The sequence below is a fragment of the Plenodomus lingam genome (assembly GCF_022343315.1).
Source record: "Plenodomus lingam strain CAN1 chromosome Unknown contig_14, whole genome shotgun sequence".
NCBI classification, from domain to species: domain Eukaryota; kingdom Fungi; phylum Ascomycota; class Dothideomycetes; order Pleosporales; family Leptosphaeriaceae; genus Plenodomus; species Plenodomus lingam.
In genome coordinates, this window is record NW_027093932.1 from 2,327,129 (window position 1) to 2,354,576 (window position 27,448).

Genomic DNA, 27,448 nt, shown 5'->3' on the forward strand with positions numbered 1-27,448 from the left:
CACACGCGGACTTGACCACCGGCTCGGTCATAGGCGACGAATGAGTACGACAAAGCAGGCCCGATAGAAGGCCCAAGTGGGGTCGGTGTTGTGCGTCGACGATGTCAATCGAGGTAGGGTTACACTCAGGTCAATTAGGTGACCATCAAGTCTCGTATGGGCAAACAGGCACGACCAAGCGCTAGAACATCGAAGATGAATCTGGATGACTACATCCAAAGTGTCAATAGGGTACGGCAGGTGTAGAACGGGTCCTGGATGACCATCGGTATGCACAACCAAGTCCCTCGGATCTTTCCCAGGAAGGAATGTGACATATTTTTATCTTGACAGCTGAAATTAGCACTGTCGTACTACCCACGAGACATGGAAGCGAATCTAGCTACCGTTGCTGCGATTATGAAGTCGTGGCAAATAGAGACCAATCTCAGGATATGATACTGAAGTTTCGACCGTGTTGCGGTACTCCGTGCCATACGGCGGAGATGTTGACGTGGAAGGCGAATCAGTACATTAGACAACACGCTTATCTCGAACGAGTGATGCAAGATGTGTCATGATATGGGATAGATAGAGGGACGGATTGTAATGACGACAGAGCCGCGTAACATCGCGTCTTTCGATTCTGCTTCGGTAGCACGACTGTCCCCTTACCTCGCGCTCCTTACCCATCCGACCACACCGACACTATACCCTACCAGCCCACCGATTCTCTCCCTTTCGCGATTTGCCTCCTCTTGCCATTTCCTTAACTCATCTATCAAGCTCTGATCCTTGACTAATGTATCGCCATGAAGTCGCAGGAAAACACTCATCCACGCTTGTACAAGCTCGTAGTCCCTTCGTTCCTTCAGTCGTGCTGACAGCGCCTCTATAAATGTACGCAGCTCGGTGTATGGCTCCTCGGCGTTCAGAGTCCGAATGGCAACATCGGCAGCAGATGGTGGGAGGGAAGAGAGGTAGGTGAGGAGAGGAGTGTATGAAGTGGTACGAGCTGCTTGAGACAAAAGACGAGTGAATTCACTCGCGGAAGTCGCCGTGTTGGAACGGGATGCAAGCGCAGAACTTGAGATCCGAGATGCTGGATCTTTCTCAAGTGGTGCGGGCGTGAGTGCGGTACTATCCGTTCCCGAGACTTGGTTCTGGCCCACTGAAGGTAGGAAGAAAGGTGCCTTCTCTGGCACTTTCGGTGCTTCCTTGGGCTTGTTGCGTACGCGGATGACGTCTAGGTGAAGAAGCGTTTGCCAGCGCGATTTCGGTACTAGACTCAGAGTAGTGATCTTGTCGCTAAGTTGATCCATGATAGGAACGGTAGTCTCATCCTGCTCTTCTGCCTCTGCCTGGTCTTCGGTGGCTGCTTCGATAACGGCAATGCCTCCTTCACCTGATGCTGTAGGCGCAGTGACACTAGCAATGTCATCTTCGGATATTTGACGCGTGGGCACGTGCGTGAAGAGTGTTCGATTGGTCCATATGTGGACGCCCACCTCACCGTCCAGACCTGTGGCAAGGAACTCGCCAGAAGGAGAGAATGCCACAGTATTACACCTTTTGGGAAGCCTCATCGCATCAATGAGATGGCCCGTGGGAAGATCCCATACTCGGATTGCAGAGTCGGAAGCGGCAGATATAATCCAACGACCGTCGTTTGAAAAAGTGTAATCCAGCGTCTCCTGCCCTGCATGAGATTTCAACGCCCAAAGCTCACGCACAAGCTTCCTCGTTGTAATGTCCAGGACTCTGATCGAGCCATCATCGCAGGACAGAGCTACCAAGTCACTGTTACGATGGTAGCGTAGACCGAGAACCTTGGTCATAGGATACCAGTCGATCTGGTGCAGTAGATTACCAGTAAAAAAATCCCAGAACTAGACCTAGGGTGTTAGTGAGTGCGAACCAGATATTCGTCTCGACTGACCTTTATCTTGCCATCATCAGAGCAGCTGATGAGCGTACGGTTCAAGCCATCGACAGCAAGACCTGTGACAGCACCTTTGTGTCTGCCCTCACCCTTTGCAAATCTTCGAGGAGCGTTCTCTTCGGCATGGCCTTCATCCTGTGCCTGGAGCTGTAGCAGCTTATGTTTCTTTGCTTCGGCAGGTGTCAACCGAGCTGGGAATCGTCGTCGAAGCTGTCCGGACTGAAGGTTGTACATGTCGATGGAACCACCGGCTGAGCCAATCAAGGCAAAAGTGCCACAAGCTGAGATGGCGACGCTCTTGACTTCTGTACCGTCGCCCGTTTCAAAAGCCCACCGGCCGGCCCGCTTACGGCCCCAATACCACGTTCGCGCCGTCTTGTCTCCAGCATGCCCTGTGACGATACTCTCCCATCCAGTCATGTTGGCTTCGATTGCCTTTTTGTCTTGCCCTTTGACCTTTGACGAATTGTTCCAAATGCCAGCGACACCTGGGTTAGCTCCCATGCCGCCGTCGCGATTAAGAGAGCAGGCCATGCAAGTGATGGCAGGAGCCTTGAGATCTTCCAGCCTTGCGTGGTGCTTGGAGACGTTGGCGTTACCATTGAGCAGCCCCATTTTCTTCGCTTTCTTCTGAATGGAACCTTGGCTCAGCTCCGTGCTCTGGCCATCACGCCGCAAACTCCAGCCCCAAAGACTTCGATCTTTACTCGCGCTCAACAGCCACTTGCCTGTATCGTCTGAGCCGTCTGCGTTGGAAGGAAGGAAGCGAAGTGCCGAAACAGGTGCAGCATGGCCACCACGTGAGTGCAAGATGCGCGGCACGGGAGAAAATGGAGTTTCATCGAAGATCCAGCTTTTCAAAGCATTGTCCAGGCCGCTCGAGACAATGACCGCTTGGCCAGCCAGAAACTCGACCTTGCTGATACCACCACCCACACCGCCACTGGTAGAAGGAGGCGGGCTGTGAGCGCCTCGCAAGGTGCCCGTCTTGCGACCACCCTTGTTGAGATCCCAGAATGTGATGTCGCCACTTTCTCTGCTCGCCGTGGCCATGACACCGTCCTCACGGCCATCGTCGCCCGCGCCGAGTCCGTCTGTGCGGAAGGAGATTGAGGTGATGGGAGTCTTCTGCGAGCCACCCGTGTTCAGGCGCATTACTTCCTTGTCTGTGCGTATGTTGTGTATTGTCACTGGACCCGATTCGTATGCAATGGCAAGCAGAGACAAGGCAGGCGTTGGCTGCAGGGCAGTCACGGCACCAAAGTCTGCGGCGGGAGGAAGGAGCGTGTAGAGAAGCTTTCCGGTGCTGATGTTCCAGATCTCGACCGAGCCATCTCTTCGGCCTACCAAGATCTTGTTCAGGTAGGTTGGCATCGTGCAGACGCATCCCGACAGCGGGCAGGCAGAGGCGCCCTGAAGGGTAGTGTAGTGTTCAAGCGTGGCCGTCCTCCATACCTGGAGCTTGGTTACGCCACATCCGACTATCCATTCTCCTAGCACGAGGAGGCGTGTAATTCTCTCGTTGACGCCAGGAGGCACCTCGAGCTCCGCCACCTTTTTGCCGCGCTGAAAGACCCAAACGCCAGACACACTGCCGCTTCTGTCGCCAGACCAGGCTGCGAAGACGACCTTTTTCCATGCCAGCGTCGCAGTAATGTCTTCTGGCGTCTGTGGGCGCGTGATGAAGACCAGATTCAGTCCGCGCTTCAAGTCGTATGTTTGCAGCGAGCGGCCGACCGAGGTTGTGAATTGGAACGTCGTCTTTCCGAGGGGGAGCGAGGTGAAAGGGACGCTGGTAGGCGAAACGAGACCTACAGTCTACATGTGCCGTGTTAGCATTGCCATATCGGGGGGATGAGGATCTGCCTGGAAAGTCGTATTTGAAGACATACACGGAACGGCGCGAAGATTTTGGACTGGCGGACGACAGATTGCGCAGAGCTTTTGGCGGGGGTATCGCTCTCTATTCTTGGGCGCTTGACTGCTGGGCCACTGGAAGTGCCATTGTGCACCTTGGGTCCTGCCATGGCGTTGTTGCCGTTGTTGTACCTATTGGGCGGGAATTGCACCAAGTGCGCGAATGCGAAGACTGGCTGGGCTTCACAAAAAGTTTGCCCGCAAGCAGGCAGGGGTTGGGGGCGCGGAGAGGAGATAAGATAAGATTAGATCTTTCCCGCCCGCCGCCAGTCCCGAGATCACGTGGACAGCTCCTCCCCACGCCAAGCGATCGCCGCAAGGAGCGGGTTCTCTCGAATCCAACTGGATGCCGGGGGGCTCCTCCACTGCCATGGATGGTAGGTAGAGTAGCTGCTAGATACTTATGTAGGTGCGGTACAGATGGATGATGTACAAGTAGTATGTACGTACCATGACGGATTTGGATGCGCCCCCTGAACAGTCTGTATCTACACTGTACTCTGCTCTACGGGTGCTCTACGCGTCTGCAGCAACAGAACCCCAGCGCTTCAATCGTCATCATCTAGACGCAAAGAAAAACCCCGTGTCCCCCTGCATGGAAGAGTGCAGCTCCAAGCGATGCACTCGCAGTCAGAGAGTCCTTTGGTAAGCCTGACACGTCGCCCAAACACACACACGCGCACACACACGCGCACACACACGCGTTAAGCCTCGCCTTTTTTCTTTTCGCTTCAGCCAGCCGCATTCCAGGCCTAGATAGCACATGCAGTGGACTCGACGTGCCTGGGCCATTCGATTCAGCCATGCGGCCAAGTCGTGCACAGTGACGTACTCGGGGGAGACGGACTCGCACTCTACTCTGCTCTCAATGTCCCATGATGGTGTCGTTCAGGACAGCAAGAGGCCCATCCATGGTTGCGAGTGCTTTCATCCCCATCCCCACAACTCCCCGAGCGCCTACCACCTTTTCAACCGTGGTTTCTCCTGGCTGCCTACGTCATGGGTGCCAACACATTCGCTTGCCACAAAAGCAAATTATTGTAGATAATCGCAACGACAGCTCTGTGGACGGCGTAGAGCCATGGAACCCTCACTCTCCCGCACGGTGAGCTCAGAGACCGCTCAGTCATGGCAGCAACTCTCGTCCGCAAGCGGTGCTGCGGGAGCGTCGCGAAAGGCAAGGTCCAGCGTGTCTGATTCTGGCGGGGAAAACGTCGAGCGTGCCAATGTCTCCATGCCCACACCAGCTACAAAGGCCATCCGCCAGCACGCCTCACGCAGACAGTCACGGGCATCCGACAGCAGCCTGTTGGAGTATTTTGGCAGCTCCAGGAACGGGTCGGCCATCCTGGACGAGAACGACCTCACGCCCACGCTAGAAAGTACGCGACCAGGGCCTGCCGCCGTGAACCCACAGCTGCTGCCAGACTCGTTCCGACTCCCGCGAACTGACGTCGAGCCTGCTCAGCCTGTCCAGTCTGCAGATTCGAAGCGGCTGTCCATTTCCTCGGTCGTCTCGTCCATTGTCAACGCGCGGGGCTATAGCTGGAGTGGAAGGAGTTCGCTAGTGGGCTCAGAGCCGGAAGGTGCGTCATGCGGTGAAGACGTTGCTGCCAAGTTTGCGTGTGCTGTTGTTGCTATTGCTACCGCTACCGCTACCGCTATTGCTACTGCTTCTACTACTGCTACTGCTGCTGTTCACTTTCACTGACCTGACCGTGGACAGTCAAGATGGAGAGCCCCCATGGCCCCAGCACCAACGCAACCTCCTCGCTGGCTGTCACCACCTCGAGCCAGAATGGCAGTCTCGGCCCCAAAGTCTCGCCCACCCAACTGCTCTTCCCCCAGGAACCAGCAGCAAGCAATGCCGCAGCCAGCCCTACCACCACCGCCCACCATCCCACCGCCTCTCCCCAGCCAGGCCCACAACCTCTACCGCCACCTCCCCGTCGTTCTCGTAGTCGTACAGCTCAACGACGTATCAGCGGAAGCACCGCCACCAGCAGCAGCCCGGCCAGCCGTGATATGAGGGAAAAGAAGCCCACCAAGGGCATCATTGGCGTCTGCGCTCTCGAGTCCAAGGCCCGCAGCAAACCTGCACGCAACATCTTTGGCAAGCTCGTCGACGAGTTCGAGGTCAAGATCTTTGGCGATAAGATCATTCTCGACGAAGCAGTGGAGAATTGGCCCGTGTGCGACTTCCTTATTTCATTCTTTTCAGACGGTTTCCCCTTGGACAAAGCGATTGCTTACACCAAACTGCGCAAGCCCTTTTGCGTCAACGACCTGCCCATGCAACAGGTGCTCTGGGACCGCCGCTTGTGTCTGGCCATCCTCGACAAACTCAACGTCCCCACGCCCAAGCGCATCGACGTCAGCCGTGACGGCGGGCCGAAACTACCAAGCGCCGAATTTGCAAAGAACTTGTTCGAACGCACGGGATTGAAGCTCGAAGGTCCCGAAGATGGCACTGGGGGAGGGCTGAAGCCGCCGCAGAAGATCGAGCTGATCGACGACGGCAACACGATTCGCGTGGACGGTGTCACTCTTACCAAGCCATTTGTTGAGAAGCCAGTGAGCGGTGAAGATCATAACATACATATTTACTTTCACAAAAAGGACGGCGGTGGCGGTCGGCGCCTTTTCAGGAAGATCAACAACAAGAGCTCGGAAAGAGATGACACACTCCATGTGCCCAGGGCCATTCTCGAACCTGAAAGCAGCTACATCTACGAACAATTCTTACAAGTCGAGAATGCCGAGGATGTCAAGGCCTACACAGTGGGCCCAAACTTTTGTCACGCTGAGACGCGCAAGTCGCCTGTTGTCGATGGCCTGGTCAAGCGTAATCCCAGTGGCAAGGAGGTACGCTACGTGACGAAGCTGAGCGAGTCCGAAGCTGCCATTGCGTCCAAGATCTCTGAAGGATTCGGTCAACGGGTCTGCGGCTTCGACCTTCTCCGAGCTGGAGATCGAAGCTATGTCATTGATGTCAATGGATGGAGCTTTGTCAAGGACAACAGCGATTATTACGACAAGGCTGCTACTATTCTCCGCGAAATGTTTTACAAGGAAATTGCACGCAAGCAACGCAACGCAGCACAAAATGCAACTGCAGATTCGCAAGAGGGTCTCGATAGAAGTTCGAGTACTGTGCACAAGAGTTCGTCGCATCATCGTAAAGCTTTGGGGAAGATGTTCAAAAGTCCCAGTATGTCAAAGATGGCCAACCAAGTACACGTTCACCCTCATTTGCCTCACATGCGGCAGGCTAGTACTATGCCTTCTTCTCCAGATACATCGCTAAGTACTACCCCAACTGCAGCCTCGCCTAGCACGGAAAAGAGCAATCCTCTTGTAAATATGAGCCCTCCTACGGCGACTGGAACCACTATCCCGGACCGGGCACAGTCGGAGCCTGACCTGTCTCCTACTCCTCTGATCTCGGACGAAGATATCGACACTGATCCCGACCGCTCTTTCTCAGACGAACACTTGAACGTACCTCCTCCGGCATCCAAAGCACAATGGAAGCTAAAGGGCGTTGTATCTGTCATACGACATGCGGATCGCACACCGAAACAAAAGTTCAAGTACACCTTCCATACTAAGCCTTTTGTAGACCTGCTCAAGGGACATCAAGCCGAGGTGTTATTAATTGGCGAGGCCGCCTTGCAAAGTGTCAGCGATGCAGTCACACAAGCCATGGCAGAGGGTCAAGAAGACCCCAAGAAACTGCGCGAACTTCAGTTGTACTTGAACAAGAAAGGAGCCTGGCCTGGTACGAAAGTTCAAATCAAGCCTATGTTCCGGAAAAGGAGGAAGGAGGAGTTACAGCCTGGAGAAAGCCTGCCAGAGGAATCACCGGAGCAACAGGTACAGCCCCTGAGTGCTTCCGAAACCGAAGAAAAAGCCTCTACGGATGATAGTGAGATTGAACCTATTAAGAACAGGAGCGACTCCATGTCAGGCGTGACACTATCTCGCATAACCGCGCAAGACAACAACATGATCCTCGACAAGCTACAACTCATCATCAAATGGGGTGGCGAGCCCACTCACTCGGCCCGACATCAGACTCAAGATATGGGTGCGAACTTTCGAAACGATCTTCTGCTGATGAATCGGGATGTTCTTGACGACGTTCACATCTTCAGTAGCTCAGAGAGACGAGTTACTACGAGTGCGCAGATCTTTGGGGCATCCTTTCTTGAAAAAGATCAATACCTTGCGGAGCATATCCATGTACGCAAGGATCTACTAGATGACTCGAATGCTGCAAAAGACGTCATGGACAAGGTGAAGAAAAAACTCAAAACACTCTTGCGTGCCGGTGATAAAGCCCCACCTCAGTTTGCATGGCCAAAGGATGTACCAGAACCCTACATTGTCGTTCGGCAAGTGGTCGATCTTATGAAGTTTCACCAGCGCGTCATGAATTACAACTTCAAGAAGATCGAGACGAATGCTATGAGCTCGTTGTCATCTGTGACGTCGCCGCCGACTGGCGCCACTAACGTTGGGCAGTCGACCCCTCAGCACACCAATGTCAACCATATCCAGTCTCGTTGGTGCTGTAACGAAGGACCAGAGCTCTTCAAGGAACGATGGGAGAAGCTCTTCAAGGAGTTTGCAGATGCTGATAAAGTTGACCCTAGTAAGATATCCGAACTCTACGATACGATGAAGTTCGACGCGCTTCACAATCGTGCATTTCTCGAGTGGGTGTTCACTCCGGACGCTTCCTTCATCGATGAGGAGAGCATCGTAGACCCTCCAAAGCAGACAACGCCCGACAATCATTCTGTGAAGTCCAATTCGGCGAGTGCGACATCGGATGGTCAGGTAAAAACAGAGGGAAAAGAACAGACAGCAGAGAAGCCTCAAGAGCGTGGAAGCCTTACGCACCGCATGGGTTTCAGACGCAAGTCTGAAGTCGCCATGAAATTACCATCATATGCACACGAGTCGTACTTCAAGCTCTATGCTGGGGTCGGGACCACCACTACCAAGGCGCAGACAGACGCGAGACTTGTGAAGCTTCGTGAGATGTATCATCTCTGTAAGGTACTTTTTGACTACATTGGCCCTCAAGAGTATGGCATCGAGAGTGAAGAGAAGCTCGAGATTGGCTTACTTACCTCGCTCCCGCTGCTCAAGGAAATCGTCGGAGACCTCGAGGAGCTTCAGGCGTCCGACATGCCCAAGAGCTTCTTCTACTTCACCAAGGAATCGCACATATACACACTGCTCAACTGCATCTTGGAGGGCGGTATCAAGACGAAGATTGAACGCAATGCCATTCCGGAGCTTGACTACTTGTCGCAAATCAATTTTGAGCTGTACGAGTCGGAGAACGCTAGTATCGATGATCAGCCGCATACCTTCAACTACAGCATCCGTATCACGTTGTCGCCTGGTTGTCATGCCTTTTCCCCACTGGATGTGTAAGTTTCGAAGAAGAATATAGTTTCCTGATTTGATTCTAATATCGCAATAGGCAGCTTGACTCGCGTCACATGATTGGGTTCTCACCGCGTCGCAGTCTGACTTTGCATCAAGACTGGAAGGAGGTGCTAGAGACACTCCGTGCTAAGTTTCATACGTAAGCCCCTCGCCCTTCCATGCCTACTACACGCAGTACTGACTTCGCGCAGTGTCAAACTGCCCAAGTCGTTTGTAGCCATAGACCTCAGCGAGAAAGCGCCTGATGCGTTTGAGCGAACCAGCAGTGCCATTTTTCAACCGCCGAAAGAGCTGAAGCCTGACGAAGAAGATAGAGGAAGACCAGAGGAAAGAATGGAAGCTATATCTAACAGCGACGTTGTCGATCCGAATTCCACTTCGTTGAAGCAAATTCTGCCGACCGAGTTGCCGCCGCCCGTTTTGGACGCCTAGGCGACGTTCTGATTTTAGGCGTTGTGTGTGTGGTGTGTGTGTGTGTTTGTGGATAAAATGGATGGGTAATTCAGGGTGGCTGTCTGCGCATTTTTTTTTGGCATTTGCTCCTGTTGCATCGCTTTAAAATAGATAGTAGATGGGTTGACGGCCTTCATTATAGATAGATGGACCTGTGGCAAGTCGTAATATTATCCCATTGCTTCCATTTTTCAACCCGCCGTGATCCCATTCTAATGATGAAGGTATTTTCTTCGTGTCGGTGTCCGCATTTGTGCGGCCATCGAGTCCTAGCTTTCCCTGCCTGCGATGGAGAAGGAAGGAGCCACGATGATAATCCAATCTCACCAGCTCTTTCCTAATTTTCCCACCTATACCTGCTCATTTGACCCGTTGGATGCTAGTATGGCTGGCGTAGTAATCAATCTTACCTGCCTGTGTTTTGATCACTCTTCATCACGCCTGAACGCTTGTCTTCTCGTCCCTAGCCCAACTACTATGACCGTCACCTCCTCATGCACACAATGCTGGGAACTTGCTTCCCGGACCTCTGAACAATCGAGCAGGCTCATATGGTTGTTAACAAAAGTGGGCTCAAGCGTCAAGCGCGCCATGGCAGATTGCACATGACTTCCATAGCTCGGGCCCTACTTCGTCACGCTCAACACTCTGCTGACCTCTGCGCGCATACTTGTATCTACATTGCTGTACAACAGCTGTGCATTCATCCATAATGAGTCTCAATGGACTCACCCTTCGGGCCAAGAAGAGTCTCTCGGGTCTCTTCTCGTTCAGCGAAGTTGACGGGCCGACACATGTATCGTAAGTGTCCCGATGTTGTATCCAATTATCAGCTTATACTGACAATTTCAGGATCAAATCACCTCAGCACGCCCACTGCGACAAGGAGAACGACGCAGGTGACCTCGAAGAATTTGGTTCGTATCCACGCCAGAGAGGATCTACCTGCCCCAACCTCAAGGCACTTTCGCCATGCAAGAGCCTCTCATCGAGGCGTCAGCGACTCATGGGCTCGCTGCGAAGAATCGGATCTCGGCGCACTATCCGCATGTCTCCTGGCAGGAGCAATGAACGTGACGACTCGCCTCCTTCACCACATGAGGTAGTGAATGCCTCCAGTTAAAAGGGAGGCTTGCTACTGACTCTTCTGTCCCAGAGCCCTCTTACACCGACACGATATGTGAGGAACTCGCTGGCACTCAACTTCAAGGAGTCACCGCCCGATCAACCCATGTTTGACCTATCTAAGCCTCGACGCTCAATATCCTCAAGTGTGCTTGTCCACCATTCTTCACCGATCACTGTTCCATCATTGTCCAAACAAGGAGCTCGATTCAGTGTCTCTGGCGGTCCAGCTACCTTGGCTGCTGGGACAGTACCGACTACGCCCGGTCCTTTTCAAAAGGCATTGGAAATAGAGGAAACGAACAAGATTCCGTCGCCTCTGTCAAGTGCTACTTTCGAATGGGGTGGCATTTCGCCCCCTCTTCCAACACCTATGCCTGGCACAAATCTTACTCTTGAGGATGTCTGTCCAGAAGGAGTGCAAGGCCCTTCTTCTCCGATGCTTTCCGATGAGCCTTCCAGTTATTTTGCTGTACCGGTACCTGACAATGATGAGAAACTCATAGACTTTGACCAAAGTCAATACGACTGCGAGGCTGCTCGCCAAGCAAGTGCAGAGGCGCTGAAGGATCTCATCTACGACCTAGAGCCTACCAAAAGCGAGGCCCAGGCGCTGGAAGAGGTTATGCATGACCTAGAGCCTGTGACAAGTGAGGCCCCGAGCGCTGAGAAGTGTCGCACGCTACGCAAGAAGCAGACATTCAATCGCCAAAGCGCTGATCGCATAGGACTGGAGCCATGTGTTTTGGGTAGTGCAGATGATGGGCCTACCGAGGACGTACACTTGGAGGGTATTGAGCACATTGTGTGGGAGAAGGAGAAGAAGAATGTGACTATGCCAGCCTCTCCAGAGGTAAGGATGCGTTGATCTCGACGTGTACATGAGAAGGACTGACGTGCAGCAGACGAGCTATGCCCTCCGTGCCGACGAGATAGCCACGGGCCGTTCAACCGAAGATGACTCTACCGAGTCGGAGGACCGTCTGCAAGCCTGGCGCACTCATGCCGGTCTCTACGATGGCTCTGGGTATGGCGGAGAGACCGAGTCGACCATCTCGCACCCGTCCACGTGCACCCGAGAGACGTTGGAGACGGTCCCGACATCTGAAGGCACTGCTTTGATGGCCGATGCAAAAGGCAAAGACGGCCTCATGTTTGCTGGCGTCCAGAAGGACAATACTGTGCCTCCACATGGGTCGAGCGATGATGAGACATTGGAGGAAGTGATTCGTGCGTATGCAGTGTATGAGAAGGAGGAGGAAGAGACGAATGGATCCGAGTGGGATATTGCAGAGGATCTGGAACTGGCGAACAAGATTGGCGGCTAAGGAGGTGGATGGAGTCGAGTGTGGCAGGTCGAGGACGAAAGTTTGTGGGCTCGTAGCGGAAGGAGTTTTGTTGAGGTGTGACAGAGACGGAGGCCAGACAGGAAAAGGACGAGAAGCATTGCTACCTACCTAGTCAGCTAGACAGCCGAGCCGGAAGGCAAGACAAAGGATGGATTGGGGTAGCAACAGTATCAGCACATGCATCATGCATGATGAATCATGAATCATGAATGATGGGCGAGAGCATTTGTCCTGCATGGGCTTGCACATCTGCACCGGGTCGATGACATGATGACTCTTTTCCCATTTCTGGGTCGTGTAGGTAGTCGGGACATGGCGGTTTGGACGGATGCGCCGATTTACCTACCGGTACCGGTACCGGTCGCACCGACGAAACCATGTCACATCTTCCATGGACGCCTTCCCCTCTCGTGACGGCGCGATCGTCACATGGATGGCGGGGTAGAGGTACATGGGTGGTACGGCAATTCATAAACAGGCTGTAGCTGTAGAGGAGTAGGCTATGTATACTTGGGCACGGATGGAAATAAAGGTACCGGCAAACAGAGTTGCAGGTCACACATGGCCTGATCCATCAGAGGCACTGTAGGTAGGGAATGCGCCACACCAGGCGAAGAAGAAGAAGAAGAAGAAGAAGAAGAAGAGACGAAAGACGAGAGCGAGAGCGGGAGCGAGAGCGTGTAGAGTATAGGGTGCCTGTGTCTGGTGTCTCTGTGGCCATGGACGATGCATGCAGATGCACAAGTCGAATGACATGGGCTGTTGTCGACATCATACCACAGTCCGAGTCCCCATTCTTAGCCGCACACTCACAACCCCCGCCCTTGTTGTCCCGATCCAGTCGGAATCCAAGGTCCGCCGCTCGCAACCACGTCCGGCCAATCAGCTGGGGCGTGCTTTGCTATGGACCGGCAAGTGAGGGGCTGGTGTTTGGCTGGGGAGTTGGGGAGAGGAGAGGGTGTGGGTGTGGGTGTGGGTTGATGGTCGGTTGGGAGAGGGAATGATTATCGTACGAGTTGGCCGTCTTGACACGGATCATGTGTCGAAGGAAAGCATGGAAGGAAAAAGGCGAGGAAGGAACGAGGTGGTTCCTTTGTGTTAAAAGAGGGTGAATGTGGTATTGACTCTGCCTGGATTCTTCTTCCACTTTTCTTGTTGACCTGGTTGAGGGCAACCTCAGCAAAGTGCCACTGGTACTCTCCCTTCGATACAGAGCCAAAGAAAAAAAAAGTGACTTGCTCACAGCCCCCGCCTCACAGGAGCAAACGTCGAGTCGGCAGGCAAACAAGGGGGTAAGCAAGCAAAGAGAAAAAGAAAGAAAAATAAAAAGGCTACTCACGCACCTTTTCGCCCATCAGCCCGGAACGAAAACAATCAAACTCGACCTCAATCCCATCATGGGTGGTGAGCATGTGGACGAATCGAGCCATGATGGCGGCGCCGCTGAGACCAAGGGCGACAGCAACGCGACCGTCATTCTAGGCTGTGGAATCATCGGCCTATGCACAGCCTATTTCCTGACTGAGACTGGCAATACTGAGCCCACCAGCATTCACATGATTGATTCGAGTCCCGAATTGTTTCATTGTGCTTCTGGGTTTGCGGGCGGCTATTTGGCTGCTGATTGTGAGTTTTTTGTTGTTGTGAATCCCAGTATCCCAGCCAATCGTCATCACTACTTTGTATACCGCTTGGAATGGTCTGCCTACAAGACTTTGTACCGCGGCTACATTCCATAATCACAACCACGGTCACTTTTCATAGCCACAATCACACGGCGCACACGGCAAGCTCGTTATACAAACAATGGTACTGATCAAGTGGTAGGGTTTGCGCCCTCGGTCCGCTCTCTCGGTGCCCTCTCCTTCAAACTCCACGCTGAGCTCGCATCTACCCACGCCGGCCGCTCCACATGGGGTTACGCGCCCTCCACAGGCATCTCGCTTACGCAGGACAGCGAATCGGAATCTGCTGTTAGTGGTAGTGGCGAAGACTGGCTGGAAAGCGGAAGCAGTCGCGCAGAGCTTGTGAATCACAATCGATCACGGGAGGGGCAAAATGGCGGGCCCGAGTGGTTGAGGCGCACGCAAGACGGGGTCATGGAGGTGATCAGTCGCGAAGGAACAACGGCGCAGATGGACCCCTTGCGGTTTTGCAGGTGGCTGTTGGAGAGGTGCAGGGAGAGGGGTGTGAGGGTGCATCAACCTGCAAAGGCGTTGGGCGTGGTGCTGGATGAGAACGGCGTGCTTAGGGGAGTGAAGATGGGACAGGATGACGAGGAGAGGGATTGTGAGTGGGCCAAGTCTGTCATGGGCGAGGAGGAAATGGCTTGCTAATAGACGGGACAGTACCGTGTTCGCGCATCGTCATCGCCTCCGGTGCCTGGTCCCCACGCGTCTTCTCAACACTCTTCCCTGCTTCCGAGTCTCGGATACCCATCTCCTCGTTGGGAGGCCACTCGCTGCTCGTTCGCAACCCGCACTTCAACGCCGCCGAACCAGACAAGGAGGTGTGCCATGCAGTCTTTGCCACGGATACATTGGGCTTCTCGCCAGAGTGGTTTGCGCGAACGGGCGGAGAGCTCTACCTGGCTGGTCTGAATGCGACCAACATCCCGCTGCCCGAAGTGGCTACCGACGTCAAGCCGAGCGAAAAGGCGATTTCGCAGCTCAAGGAATGCGCAAAAGCCATGATGCTGAATGTCCCTGGCAAGCCATTCGAAGTGCTGCGCGAAGGTCTTGTAAGTCGAGCCCAATTCTGGGACAGGGAGGAGGGCCAATGCTAATATCAGTCACCAAAAGTGTTTCCGCGCAGTGACTTCGAGCGGCCGACCGCTAGTTTCGCGAATACCGGAAGACAGGCTCGGAGGCGTCAAGACCAAAGGCGGCGCACGAGGCGGCATCTTCATCGCCGCCGGCCATGGTGCTTGGGGAATATCGCATGCGCCCGGTACGGGCCTCGTCATGGCAGAGCTGATAGAAGACCGACGGACGAGCGCAAAGGTGGATGCTTTGCAGCTCCTTTGAATACACGCCCACGGGCCCCGCTTACGATGACACGAGATTCATACTGCCCCAATCGGCGTTTTACGGAATAGGTAGCATTGGCAAGGCGTCTTCAGATGGCTTCATTGATGGCAATGCCAGGGGTTTTGCGCATGCAGCCTAGGTTAACGGACACGGTTCATGGTTCCGTGGTTATGGTGGTAGTTATAATCAATTGATTGGAACTGGGATCAAGCAATCTGATACTCATGCGCTCGGGTAGTTTGAGTATCATGTGATTTGCCACTGCTACATCCTGGCTATTTTCATAGCACAAGACAAGTAACGTGATCCTCAAACTAGCCGAGATAACTAGTACACGCATGCGCATTCACACTACTTGCTAGAGGCATGTATACTCACCCTATCCCGTCCCGTGTACCAGTAACTCTCCTCAAACCACATCCACTGGGCCCCGTTGACTCATACACGCCGCGCATCGAGCATCGAGCATTCAAAATCCAGCATCCAGCATCCAATATTCACTATCCAACCATCCAGTTTACGGCGGGGCCCTTGGGGGAGGAGAGGGGCACACACTCCACCCATGACATCATCCCCCGCTCTTTGCCCCAACCGCAGACCAGGAAATTTCAAACGACTGGCATCATCATGATGAGGTAAGTTTTCACCATGAATTACATTGGGTATATATAGATTGCCTTTTACAAACACGGCACACAGCGAAAGAGCAAGAAAAGGACAAACAAGACACGCAAGCACAAACCTCGAGACCAGCAACGAGATTTAGCACAACCGCCAACGAAATAAAGAAGAACTAAGAAGATAACATGCCGCGCAACGGAGACGGATCATCAGACAATGGGCCCCTTGAGGCTGGCAACGTGATTCATGGGAACGAGGGGGATGTGAGTATCCTCTGCTTTGCCCTTTTTGACTTCTCCTCGGTCTGTCTAGTACCGCTATGCGATGCAGTATCGTTATAAACAACACAGCATCTTTATCACCTTGCTAAACGAAACGCGCTTCTTCCATTTAGAGAAACACATTGCTAACACCCATGTCTATAAGGCAACACTACAGCATACGAAGAACAATGTTGCGCCTATGCCGGAGGTTGAGAAGGGTGAAGGTATGGGGTTCCCTTTTGATTCCATCCTCCCCCTATTTTTTTTATAGTCCGAAAGGGGGCTGGTGTGCCTTTATACCGCTTGCTAACCGGAAACGACAGCGCTGGAAGGACACAATGCATCTGGTGGTGGTTCTTTGCCCAAGAATACAGAGGAGACGGGGAGGATTGCGGGTGGGGCGAAATAAATCTCTCCCGCTCTCTCTTTCTCTGTACCCACCTCACCCTGTCTAGAAGCTATACGAATCAAACACACTTTCATACCTTTATTTTCCATCTGGGAAATTCATCCTCATGAGCTACCATATCTGTACAATTCACTCTCCTCCCAAGGTTTCGTCTATTTCAACACCAATCACGTTTAATGCAAATATCTCATTCGCCGTCCTGTGCCAACATGTCCTCCCCCACAACCAAGTATTTAATACCGGATAATATTTCCACGCACTCTCGCCTGGTAACCAAGCTCCTCGCTATCCCACAGCATGGAAGTCAAGCTACGCACAAATTGCAATTCGTTCACATTTGCACAAATATCCCCCCTTCTGGCAGAGCAAAATAGCCACTTTAGCAACACATTATATATGCACAGGTACTCCACAGTCGTCCAACTCAAGCTCAGTCTAGTCCAGCGATTATTCAGCCTGGCTTAGTCTGAGCATTACCATCGCTTTACACAACTGTGTGGAATTGATTAGTGTAAAACATGTCTACATTATAGCGCTTGCAGCTCTAAGCTCTAAGGAGGATGTAAATTAGGACTTGGGCTACATCTTGGTGTATAGTAGATTTGATATGTCTACCTGCATCTTCACGTGCTACTACACCGTAGCCGAAAAACCCTAGGCGTGATTGCGAATGTGCGTGGGTATACGTGGATATACTCCAATACTACTTATTGCTATGGAGATTAGATACGTATCTGAATATCTCGACTTAGTCTTACTACTTGGAACAATGCGTACATGGGCAAGTTGTGTTTGATACGTCCTGGATGGTTTTAAAGGGGTTTGTTTAGTAGGAAATTGGTCATGGTGGTGTAGAGGGGTTTTGGCATGGACCGTATGTTGCGGTGTAGTTATTCTTGATAGGCGTTGCCAAGGGGGGTAGATTTATACTGCGTCGGGGTAGGGGGTGTTTGCTTGTGATTTGGTAGCTAGATTCTTTTTTGTACCCTCTATCAGTATAATACAAAGAAATACGGCATTTTGCAAGCCGTCACTGAGGCTTGTGAGTGAGCTTGCGAAAGTGTGTTTGAAGTTTTAGGTAGTGTGATTGCAAGTAATGCAAGGAGGGTTGTGCAGAATGTTAAGCAATATAGACAGATACTGTTATATGGTCTGTGGGTATAGAGCATGCGGAGAAAGCAGGAATGATGCCCAGAAACGAAGTTTTTGGCCTCACAATCTGTATTTATGGATGCTATTTTGTCCTGATCTGATGGCACCTGAATCATAGCCAACTTCAGATCTACCGGTACTTGTATAGTTTCATCTATGGATACCTGGAGCTACATGGCAGTCTTTTGTAATTAATCTGACATGGTGAATGGTTTATAGAGAGGAATGGGAATTGGCTCGTGACCCTGCTTACCTGTTACGTAGCTAGTTTTAAAGATACTGTACTCTTTAAATAGACACCCTAGCCGCCAAGCGCGCAGATTCTAAGCCCTTGATGTTCTGCGATTCATCCTTGGTACCTGACTCTGACTGTCAGTGGTGAAATTCTACCCACTAAGATGGCGGTTGCAGGTGGTTGATTAGGATACTATGTACATCCCGACTGGGCTTGGTTTAATTATTGATACTTACACAGGTGAACCTCGAGGCTTTTTTCTCTTGTCTTCCTTCCGTTCACTCAGTTACTTAGTACACTTGCATCACACGTTTGAGCGAATTTTCAATTCATACAATATATACCGTCTGCATTGGGAAACGGGTGGGGAGAGAACAGACAGTGGGTACTTCAACAAAGGTCCGATACTAGTCTCAAGACTAAGGGGAATGCCAGCTTTTATCGCCTTAATTGCCTAATTTAACAGTAGTGGGGCACTTTGTCTACCGTGTAGTGGTCAGCAATTAGCACTTACCGTACCCTCAAACTATATACTATGTATGCAGTAGTACGCCACGATATACAAGGGCCCCAGCTATTCTCGGAAGTATGGCGACAGAATTACAATCCGGGAAACCCGAACCAAGACGCTAAATAGGTTCTGCTAGGCTGTCGAACATGCTGTATATGAAGAGAGGATTTGTTGACTGCTCCTGCCTAACAGGTTTCCAACAAGACACTTACTTCAGGCTCAACTCCCTTGTTTAATATACCACCACTATTGCCATCTTCCTTATGAAGGCCACAACCGCCCTCGCCTTCCTGGCAGTTTGCAGCAGCGCAGTGTATGCCCAAGAAACTGATGTCGGCACAAACATTGCTCCTGAATGTAAAAGAACATGTCGCGGATCAAGTAAATGCGTCTCGTCGCTGTAAGTTTATCTAGAGAGCTAGAAAAATTATGAGTGCTAATCAGCCTTGCACAGGACGAAGAAGGCAGAATACTGTGTTCAAACTTGCCCCGTGGGCTCTCCATGCCAAGGCACATGCCTGAAAGGAACGAAATGGGCATATGGATATTGCCCCGTCAAGGTGTAAGCAAAGTATTTTATAGCATACGACAGTACATTAAGTCTAACATACTACAGTGAACATGGAGTAAACTGCGTTTGCACTAATTTTGACATTTATGACATTCCTACAGGTTCGTAAACAGTCACCGAAGAGGGGCTGCGTAGCACTATCTGTTGAAATTGGGTGATCACGAGCTTAGCAATGAAATGGGAGATGGATCGTTAGATTGTAACTATCAAGATAGAGCTTAAATATATAGATCTTAACCTTAGTACTCTACTTAGTCTTGATAAATTTATCTATACTTAATATTAACCTAAGCTCCTATTGTGCCGTGGCACGGTGGGCATGCCAAAAATTGAGGCTAATCAAGGAGAGGATAGGCAGGGAAGGATGGGTATATAGATAAGAAGGGGACCTGAGTTATGGTGGACATGAACTCCTCAGTATTCGAAATCATATGAAATTCCTCAGTCTTCTTCTATCTATGCTTGAATCTTCTTGCTCTACTTAATAAGTCTACTGTTATCTTTCTTCCCTCCCTCTTTCCCTTGTTTGAGTGGGTTGCTCTCCCTGATGGTGCACTATTAAGAGGTAATTTAGTATTAAGATCTACCTTTAGCTAGCTTAATAAGCAGGGGAGACTATAGATCGTAATATAGATTGAGTAAGTAGAAGAAGATAGAGATTAAGCTTGTGTTCTCCGTTCTATAATATATCATATTTAATACTAATATCATATACACTAAAAATTTGTTTACTTTTATAGACTACCTAGTACTATTAACCCTATTTAGGTTTACTTCTTCTATTTAAACTACTTCTTAGTCTATGTAACAACTCTACTACTTATAGTTACCACGACTAACTACCTGAGTCAGTTCCTAGGGCTAGCACCCTGACTTAAATCTACCCTTAGCCCAAATCCCCTAGGTATATAGGCAGTATCTCGCCTATAGATAGATGGACATGTTTCTCTTGTCCTTTTATACAAGACCTATAGGTGTAGGAAACAATCGTTCTATCTCTATATAGACGCGCACTCCCATATGCCTTTGAGTCGTATTGGACCCCTATTAGATGTTCCTACTTACCTGCGTCGTTACAGTCTACTTTAGATAAATATAGCTATAGTAAACCAGTTTTGTACCGTAGTGAGAAACTCTACTGACTGTCTAGTGCCACTCCGCGATCATAGCAGAATATGCCAACGCTTTAACCTCGTTCTATCTTTTCACGTGAACAGGTAGGAACAGCTTCAGTGTCTCTTGATCTGTACGGATTGCACTGACAGTTCCGAAAAAATGGTTGCGTAGAGCGTAGAACGGGTTGCATCTCTGCTAGTTGGTGTATTTCACTAAATCTCATCAGACTAAAGCTGTAACTTATAACCACCCATTTGTTTCTCAGAACACCAATGGGTCATCTGTAGTCTGAAGGTCAGCAGAGATACCTACAATGCTAACCTCGCCTCGTTATACGTCACATTCTAACAAACCTATTCTGGTGAAAAGAAAAACTCTACGTATGCTGGACATTGAGGTGAAGCTTGCTATAAGTTGCCAAGTAAATGGATTTTGTTTTAATTAGGAAGACACTTAATCAAACGTTGACTAGTCTTTGCTATTTGCTATTACTATCATGAAGGTTACCACTGCCCTGGCCCTTCCAGTATTCTGCCGCAGTGAGGGTATGTTCAAAAATGCCCGACGCTCTGAGCATCGGTTAACAGTACATGTATACTTGATCTGTGCCTCGCCACACCCTGAGATTGGCAAAGTGACAACTGGTAACTGTCACATCTTGCTTTGCTACATGTTCAGTACCGGCAAAGAAATATGTGCCGAGAGTCGTAGCATTTGATATTCCTGCGAGGGCTCGTACTCGAGAAGTGCTGGTACAGCATATGGATGTTTCAACAATGAGCTGTAGATGGCCTTTTTCATAAGATAAAAAGTGACCTTTTGCTATCTTTCATACCACATAATAGTTTATTGGAGAAAAATTCTACGTTTACACTCACCATACCATGCGATTGGGATAGCATCGGGGAGGCTACGGGAGAGTGTACTGGATGAGACATCACCACGCGGTATGTTAATCTCGCAATTAAGAGCCCCATAAACGTGACCACAAGTCCCGTATTGCGGCAGGTAGTGGACCGAAGGGTAGCCAAGCTGCTCTAAAGTAACCAAGAAGACAAGCTCCTTGGCATGAAACTGGGAGTGATTAGTCGGACCGTACCGCAGGCACTGGAACTACGGCGATTTTCCTCCCAGTGTACCGTACTTACTTCCCTAAGCAAACTCTATATCCCGACAGTAAACAGCAGCGGACGCGAATCAAGCCGAAACAAGACCTTTATCAAAAGTTTTGGTAGCCCTCTGCATGCATACACGTATTCTCGTTCGCTCGCTTGTTCAACTTGCTGTATCATGAATGCCTCGGTCACGTGTGACTCTTGAATGGGCTTAGTCTCTTGGCGGTACTTGCCTACAGATAGCTCCTATCCTCCTAGACTAGGACAATACGATCACGTTACACTCTACTTTTGGACCCCTCATCCCGTCGGATACTGCACAACTTGCTCACCATAGAAATTGAGGAGCATATGTACCTAGACAAGCTGGGCTGAAGGGTCGATTGGTCTTGGACCAATTCTTACTCCCATACTGCGGTACGAGTGCTTCGGCTGTCTCAGATCCTTTTAATGGACGGAACAAAAATCCCCGTAGCTCGTTCTACTGAGATACAAGAAATACTGGATAGAAACCTATGGTTCGATATATTTATCGCCAGTAAATTACGAATACTTTACCTAGAGAATTACAAGCGTCGTCTATACTATCCCCCATTCCCGTCACTTATTGCTTGACCTTTACAATAGTGCAGTATCTGCCCAACAATGCCAGAACAAGTACATGTTCACATAGATTGATAGCCACAGAAAAGGACGAGAAGTCTATATTGAAATTGCCCCATCGATTGTCACTGCCTTGAGCTATGCGAAATTGAAGGCTGGAGATATGGATATGGCCTCACTTCACCATGCGCAGCTGCTCCATTCACGGCGTTGATATGCAGTACCTTCAATCTATACCCTAGTAGTCTGATCCTAGGCTGCATCTGCGCTAACAATAGTAGTTAGATTGTGTAGCGGTGTGGAAGAGCGTCGGTGAGCGTAGTCGAAAAGGTATTACTACTGTACACATGGCAGTAGGTAGTCTATCTAGCGCAGTAAGCAACGCTAACCAAGCAGATGCAAGACAAGTACCGTACCGGTACTTCCGACAGCCTGTACATGAAATTCCGCTCACTCGCTCGACTTAGTTGCCTCGTTGGGGCACGCGAGGAAAGGAATCGTTGAATATAGTAACAGGCATACAAAGGAATCGGGCCTCCACATCCTCGTTTATCTTTGTAACTTGTTGATTTCTCCAAGAAAGTACTATAGGAGTTACAAGTTTTAGAGACTGTGGATGGAGTAGCTGAAACATGGAAACCTCTATTTTCAGGTTCGGAGTTGTTTCGTATTGCAGCGGGCAGGTGCAAGTAGGTATAGCGGAAGCCTAAAGGAGCAAACCAAAAACATAGTTGCAAGGACTGTTAAATCGCAAATATCCATGGTTTATACCTGTTTCTGTGTGTGCAAGGACTCGTCACCTGTGACTGATTTCATCGATTGAACAGTTTATCGTCCGATGAGGAGCTAAATCATGGAAACACTAATCGACTAATACAGCTTTGTTTTTTTCCTTGCATCTCATGTCTGTATCATGAAAATTCTACACCAAAGGATGGTATACAGGCAACTTGTACAATTTTTCACGCGCACATGCAAAGGTAGGCGTCCTCATCTCCCAACATACCATCCTATAATCTGGGCGAACAATTTGCGATACCAACGATGCTACGATGTGATGCATTGCATGACTAGCGCATGCATACCAAAACTACACGAAGCCATGGCACCACAGCATAGAGAGCGCAGCTTACAACTCTCGAGTTTGATCGTTGTCTGGGTCACAGTTTTTGGGTTTCGAGTTTTGCAAGGTAGGACTGGATGATACAGCGGTACGGTATGCGCAGTGTACTAGGTGGAGCAAGTGTGCCGTCAGCGGCGGATGTGGATCTGAATGATGTGTGTGGAGCTAGGTGAAATTGTGGGGAAAAAGGCAGAAGCATCCAGAATCTTGGACTTTGTTGAGGCGCGGGCCTGTCTCCGATGCCGCGATGGGTGATGATGCGGTGAGGATCGTCAGGGATGGGGGACAGGAAAGACGGTGAGCGTGGAATGTGGTTGTGACTAGGTTAGTGAAGCTCGACAAAGAAAGAACAAAGTATCAAAGTATCACCATGCATGGCAAAATCAAAGTGTATAGTGAGAGATGGTGAATTGGCTTCAAAGGCACCAGCCCTTGGTTACTATCTTATCCGCCGATCTAAAAAGCCTTCAAGAAGCGATATCCTGAAATGCAAAACCAACTCTGGACTCGAGAAAGAAGGTTGTTGGTACAGCCGTGTCAACAGACACTTGTAGTCCCTTGCAACGCCGAATGATCCCATCCCAGCCTCCCATGTCCGAATGATCCTATCTTTTTGCGCCGTTCAAATTGCCCAAGCCCGCCCGATCCCACCAGTCGTGATCTACGGTCACCATCAACAGACCCAGCTTCATTCACACCCTCATTGGACTCTGCTACGATGTCTTGAATGCTAAGTTTCCGCTGCGAGAACCCCGTCGCTGACATAAGTCGCGCACTGGGCACTCTGCAAATCAGAGAACTTTGCATCAAAGCCATCAGCAAATCCATAAGGGTTTGAGATGGAGTCATGGCTGAAGAGGGATGAACCGAAGAAGTCGCCTGAAGGGTCAGCCAGGCCATGAGTGGGTTCCATAGAGCCAGCTGTCGGGCTGCCTTCTGGGAACTGGTCGAACTGGAAAAGGTCGTCGAGGACAACAGGTTTTTCATCGACTGGAGCGTGAGGTGGAAGAGTGTAAGATAGGCCCATATCGCCGCCAGGGAGGGCGAGGCCGTGGCCGAAGTCGACTGACACTGCAGGTCGCACAATACCGCGGCAGAGTATTGTGTCGAGTCGAAATCGGGTGTGGCCTCGAAGGTTGAAGGGGGCGTCTCAGGTTGGTAGGACGACTCTCGGGGAGAGTCAAACGAGTCGTGGGACATTGACATTGGGCTTGTGAGATGCGTCGACGTCTGCGAGGGGCAGATGGTCGCCGGTGCGTCTTTGGTGGTGGCTGTCGAGAGGTCGAAGACCGGTGTGGGTGCCTGGCCAGGGTACTTTGCGCGATAGAACTCGAGCTCAGCTTTCATCTGGGCCATTTGTTCTTGGTAGCGATGGAGGTCGGCTTCCATGCGTTGCTTCTCCTTCTCGAGAAGCTCGTATTCTTGTCGCTTGCGTTCCCGAGAGTTGTGGGCGGCGAGACGGTTGCGCTTGACGCGCTCAATACGACGCTGCTCCTTCTCGTCGTCTGTCTTGGCTCGCTTGCGTGGGGGCAGGCTGGTCTTGGGCTCAGGCAGGACCTGGCCCCACGACTTGCGCTTCTTGACGGTCTTGGATTCTGAGGCACAAGAGGGGGCCGGTGTGGATGAGGGCTCTGAGGTGGTGGACATCATGGACTCATGGGGAGAGGATGCATCGAAGACCTCGAGCTGCTCCATCTTTATAGTGGCAGGCACAGAGTCCGTGCGTGGGGGAGTGAGCGGGGTGGCAGTCATGGTGCTGGTATTGATGGTCTGCGAGAAGAAGGTGTCGAAGTTCTGCTCAGTCATGGCGTGGAGATGTGGGAGGGGTGGAGTGGTGGTGGTAGTGGGAGTAATAGTGAGTGGTAGCGGGCATAGCGGGTGGTTATCACTATGGGCCGGGCTGTGCTGAGAAAGAGGCCAGAGTGGCATGTTCGGACCCTTATATGTAGGCTGCCGCCAAGGCCCACCCAAAGGGAAGGCGCTCCCCCCCTGGTCGGCGGTGGTCGCACTTGCCTCCATACCCTGCGCTAAAATAAGCAAGTCCGACGCACCCCTACTTCCCATCTTACCCATCTTACGAGGTACCACCGCTAGCCTCCCTCAAGTGCTCTCAGTCGCGGCCCGCCCATCGTTTCACTATCCAAGTCAGGGGAGAGAGCTGCTCATCTGCAACGGCGTGCCTCGCATCCTGATTCGCATTCCGCCCTTGGAACTCGGGAGGGCTCACTTTGGGGGGGGGGGATCCCTCTCTATCTTTGGCTCAGCCAGTCGCATCGCTGTTCGACGCGTGTAGATGCATTCACACACACTCTAGGAGTACCTACACCTACACACTAACACTCTCTCACCATCCATGGCCTGGCTGAACTGGCGCGAGCCACAGCCAGCCGTCCACATCCATAAACTTTCACGGCCAAGGCTCTTTACCCTCTCACAAGTACTTTAATACTCTAGTAGCAGCTCGAGCTCGATCTAAACCTCACCCAGGGTCAACCTCGGTGGCGACACGAAACAAGTGCACATTGTACCGCTTGGTTCTCCGTCAGCAATTCCTGATTCGCCTCGGACGAAGATGCACCATCGATCTACTGTATGGCGACTGGACTAGAGTACTCACTATAGTGTGTAGTGCACCCTACTCCTTCGAGCTACATCATGCAGCCATGTTCCGTCGGCTATGATTGCTCTCAATATGCAATTGATCCTCCCTATACAGTATTCTGGCCGTCTAGATGAAGGACAAGCGCTCATCCCTTCTGGAAGCATCTGCAGCCCGTAGTGCTAATCTATTCTGCCGGATCGCTAACGACCCTGACCACCCAACTTCATATCCCCCCACATGCTCGTGCAGGTCGTGCAATCTATCTGGGGGTACCCTATTCCACCCACTACCGTAGAACGATTCAACCTGGGGTAAAGCATCGGCAGCGCAGCAAGAGAGACTCCTGCAGCTTTCTTCAACCTTTGCCAATCTACTCCAAAACTGTGTCGTCACATGCAACCTCAATCATTTGAAGCATATAGTAGTCCCGTCGGTGCCAATGCTGAAATCTTGTCTCTAGACTGTACGACAATTCTCGGCCACGGGAAAATAGCCCGCCGGTGATGCATTTCACCGCCAAGGTCGACACCCTAATTCGCCGTTGTACTCTTTCGAAATTGCTGCTGTCTCGCTATTATTCCACATGCACTCGACTGCACCGACACTCTGACAATCCTGTTTCTGAATGCATGATCGAACCATTGGGCAAAGATACTGCCTATGTAATCGGCGTCATTCTCTCATGTGCTGCTTTCTTGGCTCTAGGTACAGCACCGGTACCTTTTTCGCTCCTTGCCTCGAATAACGTTTGCCAATGCTTTCGGCTGCATAATTCGGACCAACTGAGCCGCAACGATTGGAGGTGCCAACCACTGCATAACGTTTTGCTTTCACTTTCGGCCTGTAAACAGGTGCATCATGGGAGTATCGACTCCGTTGTCAAAAGTCAAGTATGCATGTCTTGCGCTCTAATCACTGCGGCCTGATCAGTTTCGCTGTCGGGGAGAGCAGAGGTTTGCTCGTGACGCTGGCGCTGCTGCGACCCCACTGAAGATTCACACAAATTTACCATCTCAGCCTAATCGAATACGGTACATACCAAAGCTAGGGGAATCGATCGCAGCAATCGCCAAAGTTTGACCGTCAGCACCAACGGTTCTCAACAGGCTCTTATCGTCTCACATAATGAAGATCGACTGCGCAACTTTGCCGACTTCGGTCTTTCCCAAAACTTTCCAAATAGCACACCAGCGTCTACCGGTACCACTCATCAACGATTGCTGCATCTCAGTCATCTCGACCTGTCGCACGACCAGAGTCGTCCTCTAGTGTCACCCATGAAACGCAAGCCAAACCACCCAGCATATGAACCAGACCCAGAATTTCTCTCCCGGCGGATTTCTCAAACAATCTTACCGCATTGCCCACGCTTGTAATCTAATTGATTCTATTTGTGAACCTAAGACGCTGCTGACTTCGCTAAATGGCCGAATCTAGCAGACGGTAGTCTCCGTTCTAAAGGGAACAGAATGAGGGTAGGGCCGAACGGGTGTTCATGAGTTACAGGGCTTGTCCGCTAAGTACTATAGTAGAGTCAAAGTACTCCATTGTGGGGCGCTTACGTACCCCTTGCCTTAAGCTATACCAAGTTCAGATAATATAGTAATATACAGTCTTAATACCGTGTGTGCCTACTCTAGGTATTAATTACTGCCTAGCAGCGAGCCCCTATACTATTTACTATTACTTAAAGCTCTATAGGTGTAATTACGTCCTAAGTAGCGTACACTATCTCCTATAGTTAACTAAACAACGTAGGGGTAGGATACTAAGCCTTAATCTAGGCTTTTATCTAATTCTAGACTACCTTAATAGGGTTAAGGTTAGGGCTAAATATAGGCTAGAAGATAGGATAAATGCCTTAAGA

At 50.9% G+C, this 27,448-nt stretch overlaps 6 protein-coding genes across 6 annotated transcripts; 4 read left to right on the forward strand and 2 right to left on the reverse strand.

The window, feature by feature from the left end:
- Window positions 1-650: 650 nt before the first annotated feature.
- IAQ61_002826 (uncharacterized protein) lies at window positions 651-4,026 on the reverse strand (the record flags this gene model as incomplete). The annotated part of the gene is made up of 3 exons (XM_003843389.2): window positions 3,814-4,026; window positions 1,919-3,739; window positions 651-1,868 (listed from the first exon to the last, which is right to left on the reverse strand). Exons 1-3 carry the CDS (start codon window positions 3,946-3,948, stop codon window positions 651-653), a joined length of 3,174 nt encoding a protein of 1,057 aa, XP_003843437.1. The 5' UTR covers window positions 3,949-4,026.
- Window positions 4,027-4,504: 478 nt separating this feature from the next.
- Window positions 4,505-9,934, forward strand: IAQ61_002827 (uncharacterized protein). The gene is made up of 4 exons (XM_003843388.2): window positions 4,505-5,424; window positions 5,565-9,285; window positions 9,339-9,443; window positions 9,496-9,934. Exons 1-4 carry the CDS (start codon window positions 4,920-4,922, stop codon window positions 9,734-9,736), a joined length of 4,572 nt encoding a protein of 1,523 aa, XP_003843436.1. The 5' UTR covers window positions 4,505-4,919; the 3' UTR covers window positions 9,737-9,934.
- A 535-nt stretch (window positions 9,935-10,469) lies between these two features.
- IAQ61_002828 (uncharacterized protein) lies at window positions 10,470-12,210 on the forward strand (the record flags this gene model as incomplete). Its single annotated transcript, XM_066095710.1, has 4 exons — window positions 10,470-10,558; window positions 10,610-10,859; window positions 10,914-11,735; window positions 11,788-12,210. The coding sequence occupies 4 exons, from the start codon at window positions 10,470-10,472 to the stop codon at window positions 12,208-12,210; spliced, it is 1,584 nt and encodes a 527-aa protein (XP_065954546.1).
- An 897-nt stretch (window positions 12,211-13,107) lies between these two features.
- IAQ61_002829 (uncharacterized protein) lies at window positions 13,108-15,257 on the forward strand (the record flags this gene model as incomplete). Its single annotated transcript, XM_003843385.2, has 5 exons — window positions 13,108-13,523; window positions 13,590-13,857; window positions 14,059-14,520; window positions 14,580-14,971; window positions 15,033-15,257. The coding sequence occupies exons 2-5, from the start codon at window positions 13,629-13,631 to the stop codon at window positions 15,255-15,257; spliced, it is 1,308 nt and encodes a 435-aa protein (XP_003843433.1). The 5' UTR covers window positions 13,108-13,523; window positions 13,590-13,628.
- An 809-nt stretch (window positions 15,258-16,066) lies between these two features.
- On the forward strand, window positions 16,067-16,553 carry IAQ61_002830 (uncharacterized protein; the record flags this gene model as incomplete). Its single annotated transcript, XM_003843384.1, has 3 exons — window positions 16,067-16,144; window positions 16,308-16,368; window positions 16,468-16,553. The coding sequence occupies 3 exons, from the start codon at window positions 16,067-16,069 to the stop codon at window positions 16,551-16,553; spliced, it is 225 nt and encodes a 74-aa protein (XP_003843432.1).
- Window positions 16,554-23,516: 6,963 nt separating this feature from the next.
- On the reverse strand, window positions 23,517-25,052 carry IAQ61_002831 (uncharacterized protein; the record flags this gene model as incomplete). The annotated part of the gene is made up of 1 exon (XM_003843380.2): window positions 23,517-25,052. The coding sequence occupies one exon, from the start codon at window positions 25,050-25,052 to the stop codon at window positions 23,517-23,519; it is 1,536 nt and encodes a 511-aa protein (XP_003843428.2).
- Window positions 25,053-27,448: the final 2,396 nt, after the last annotated feature.

Coding starts and splice junctions, on each gene's coding strand:
- IAQ61_002827 (XM_003843388.2), top strand. CDS start 4,920: ATGGAACCCTCACTCTCCCGCACGGTGAGCTCAGAGACCGCTCAGTCA. Junction 5,425..5,564: donor AGTGGGCTCAGAGCCGGAAG/GTGCGTCATGCG, acceptor GACCGTGGACAG/TCAAGATGGAGAGCCCCCAT. Junction 9,444..9,495: donor CTCCGTGCTAAGTTTCATAC/GTAAGCCCCTCG, acceptor GACTTCGCGCAG/TGTCAAACTGCCCAAGTCGT.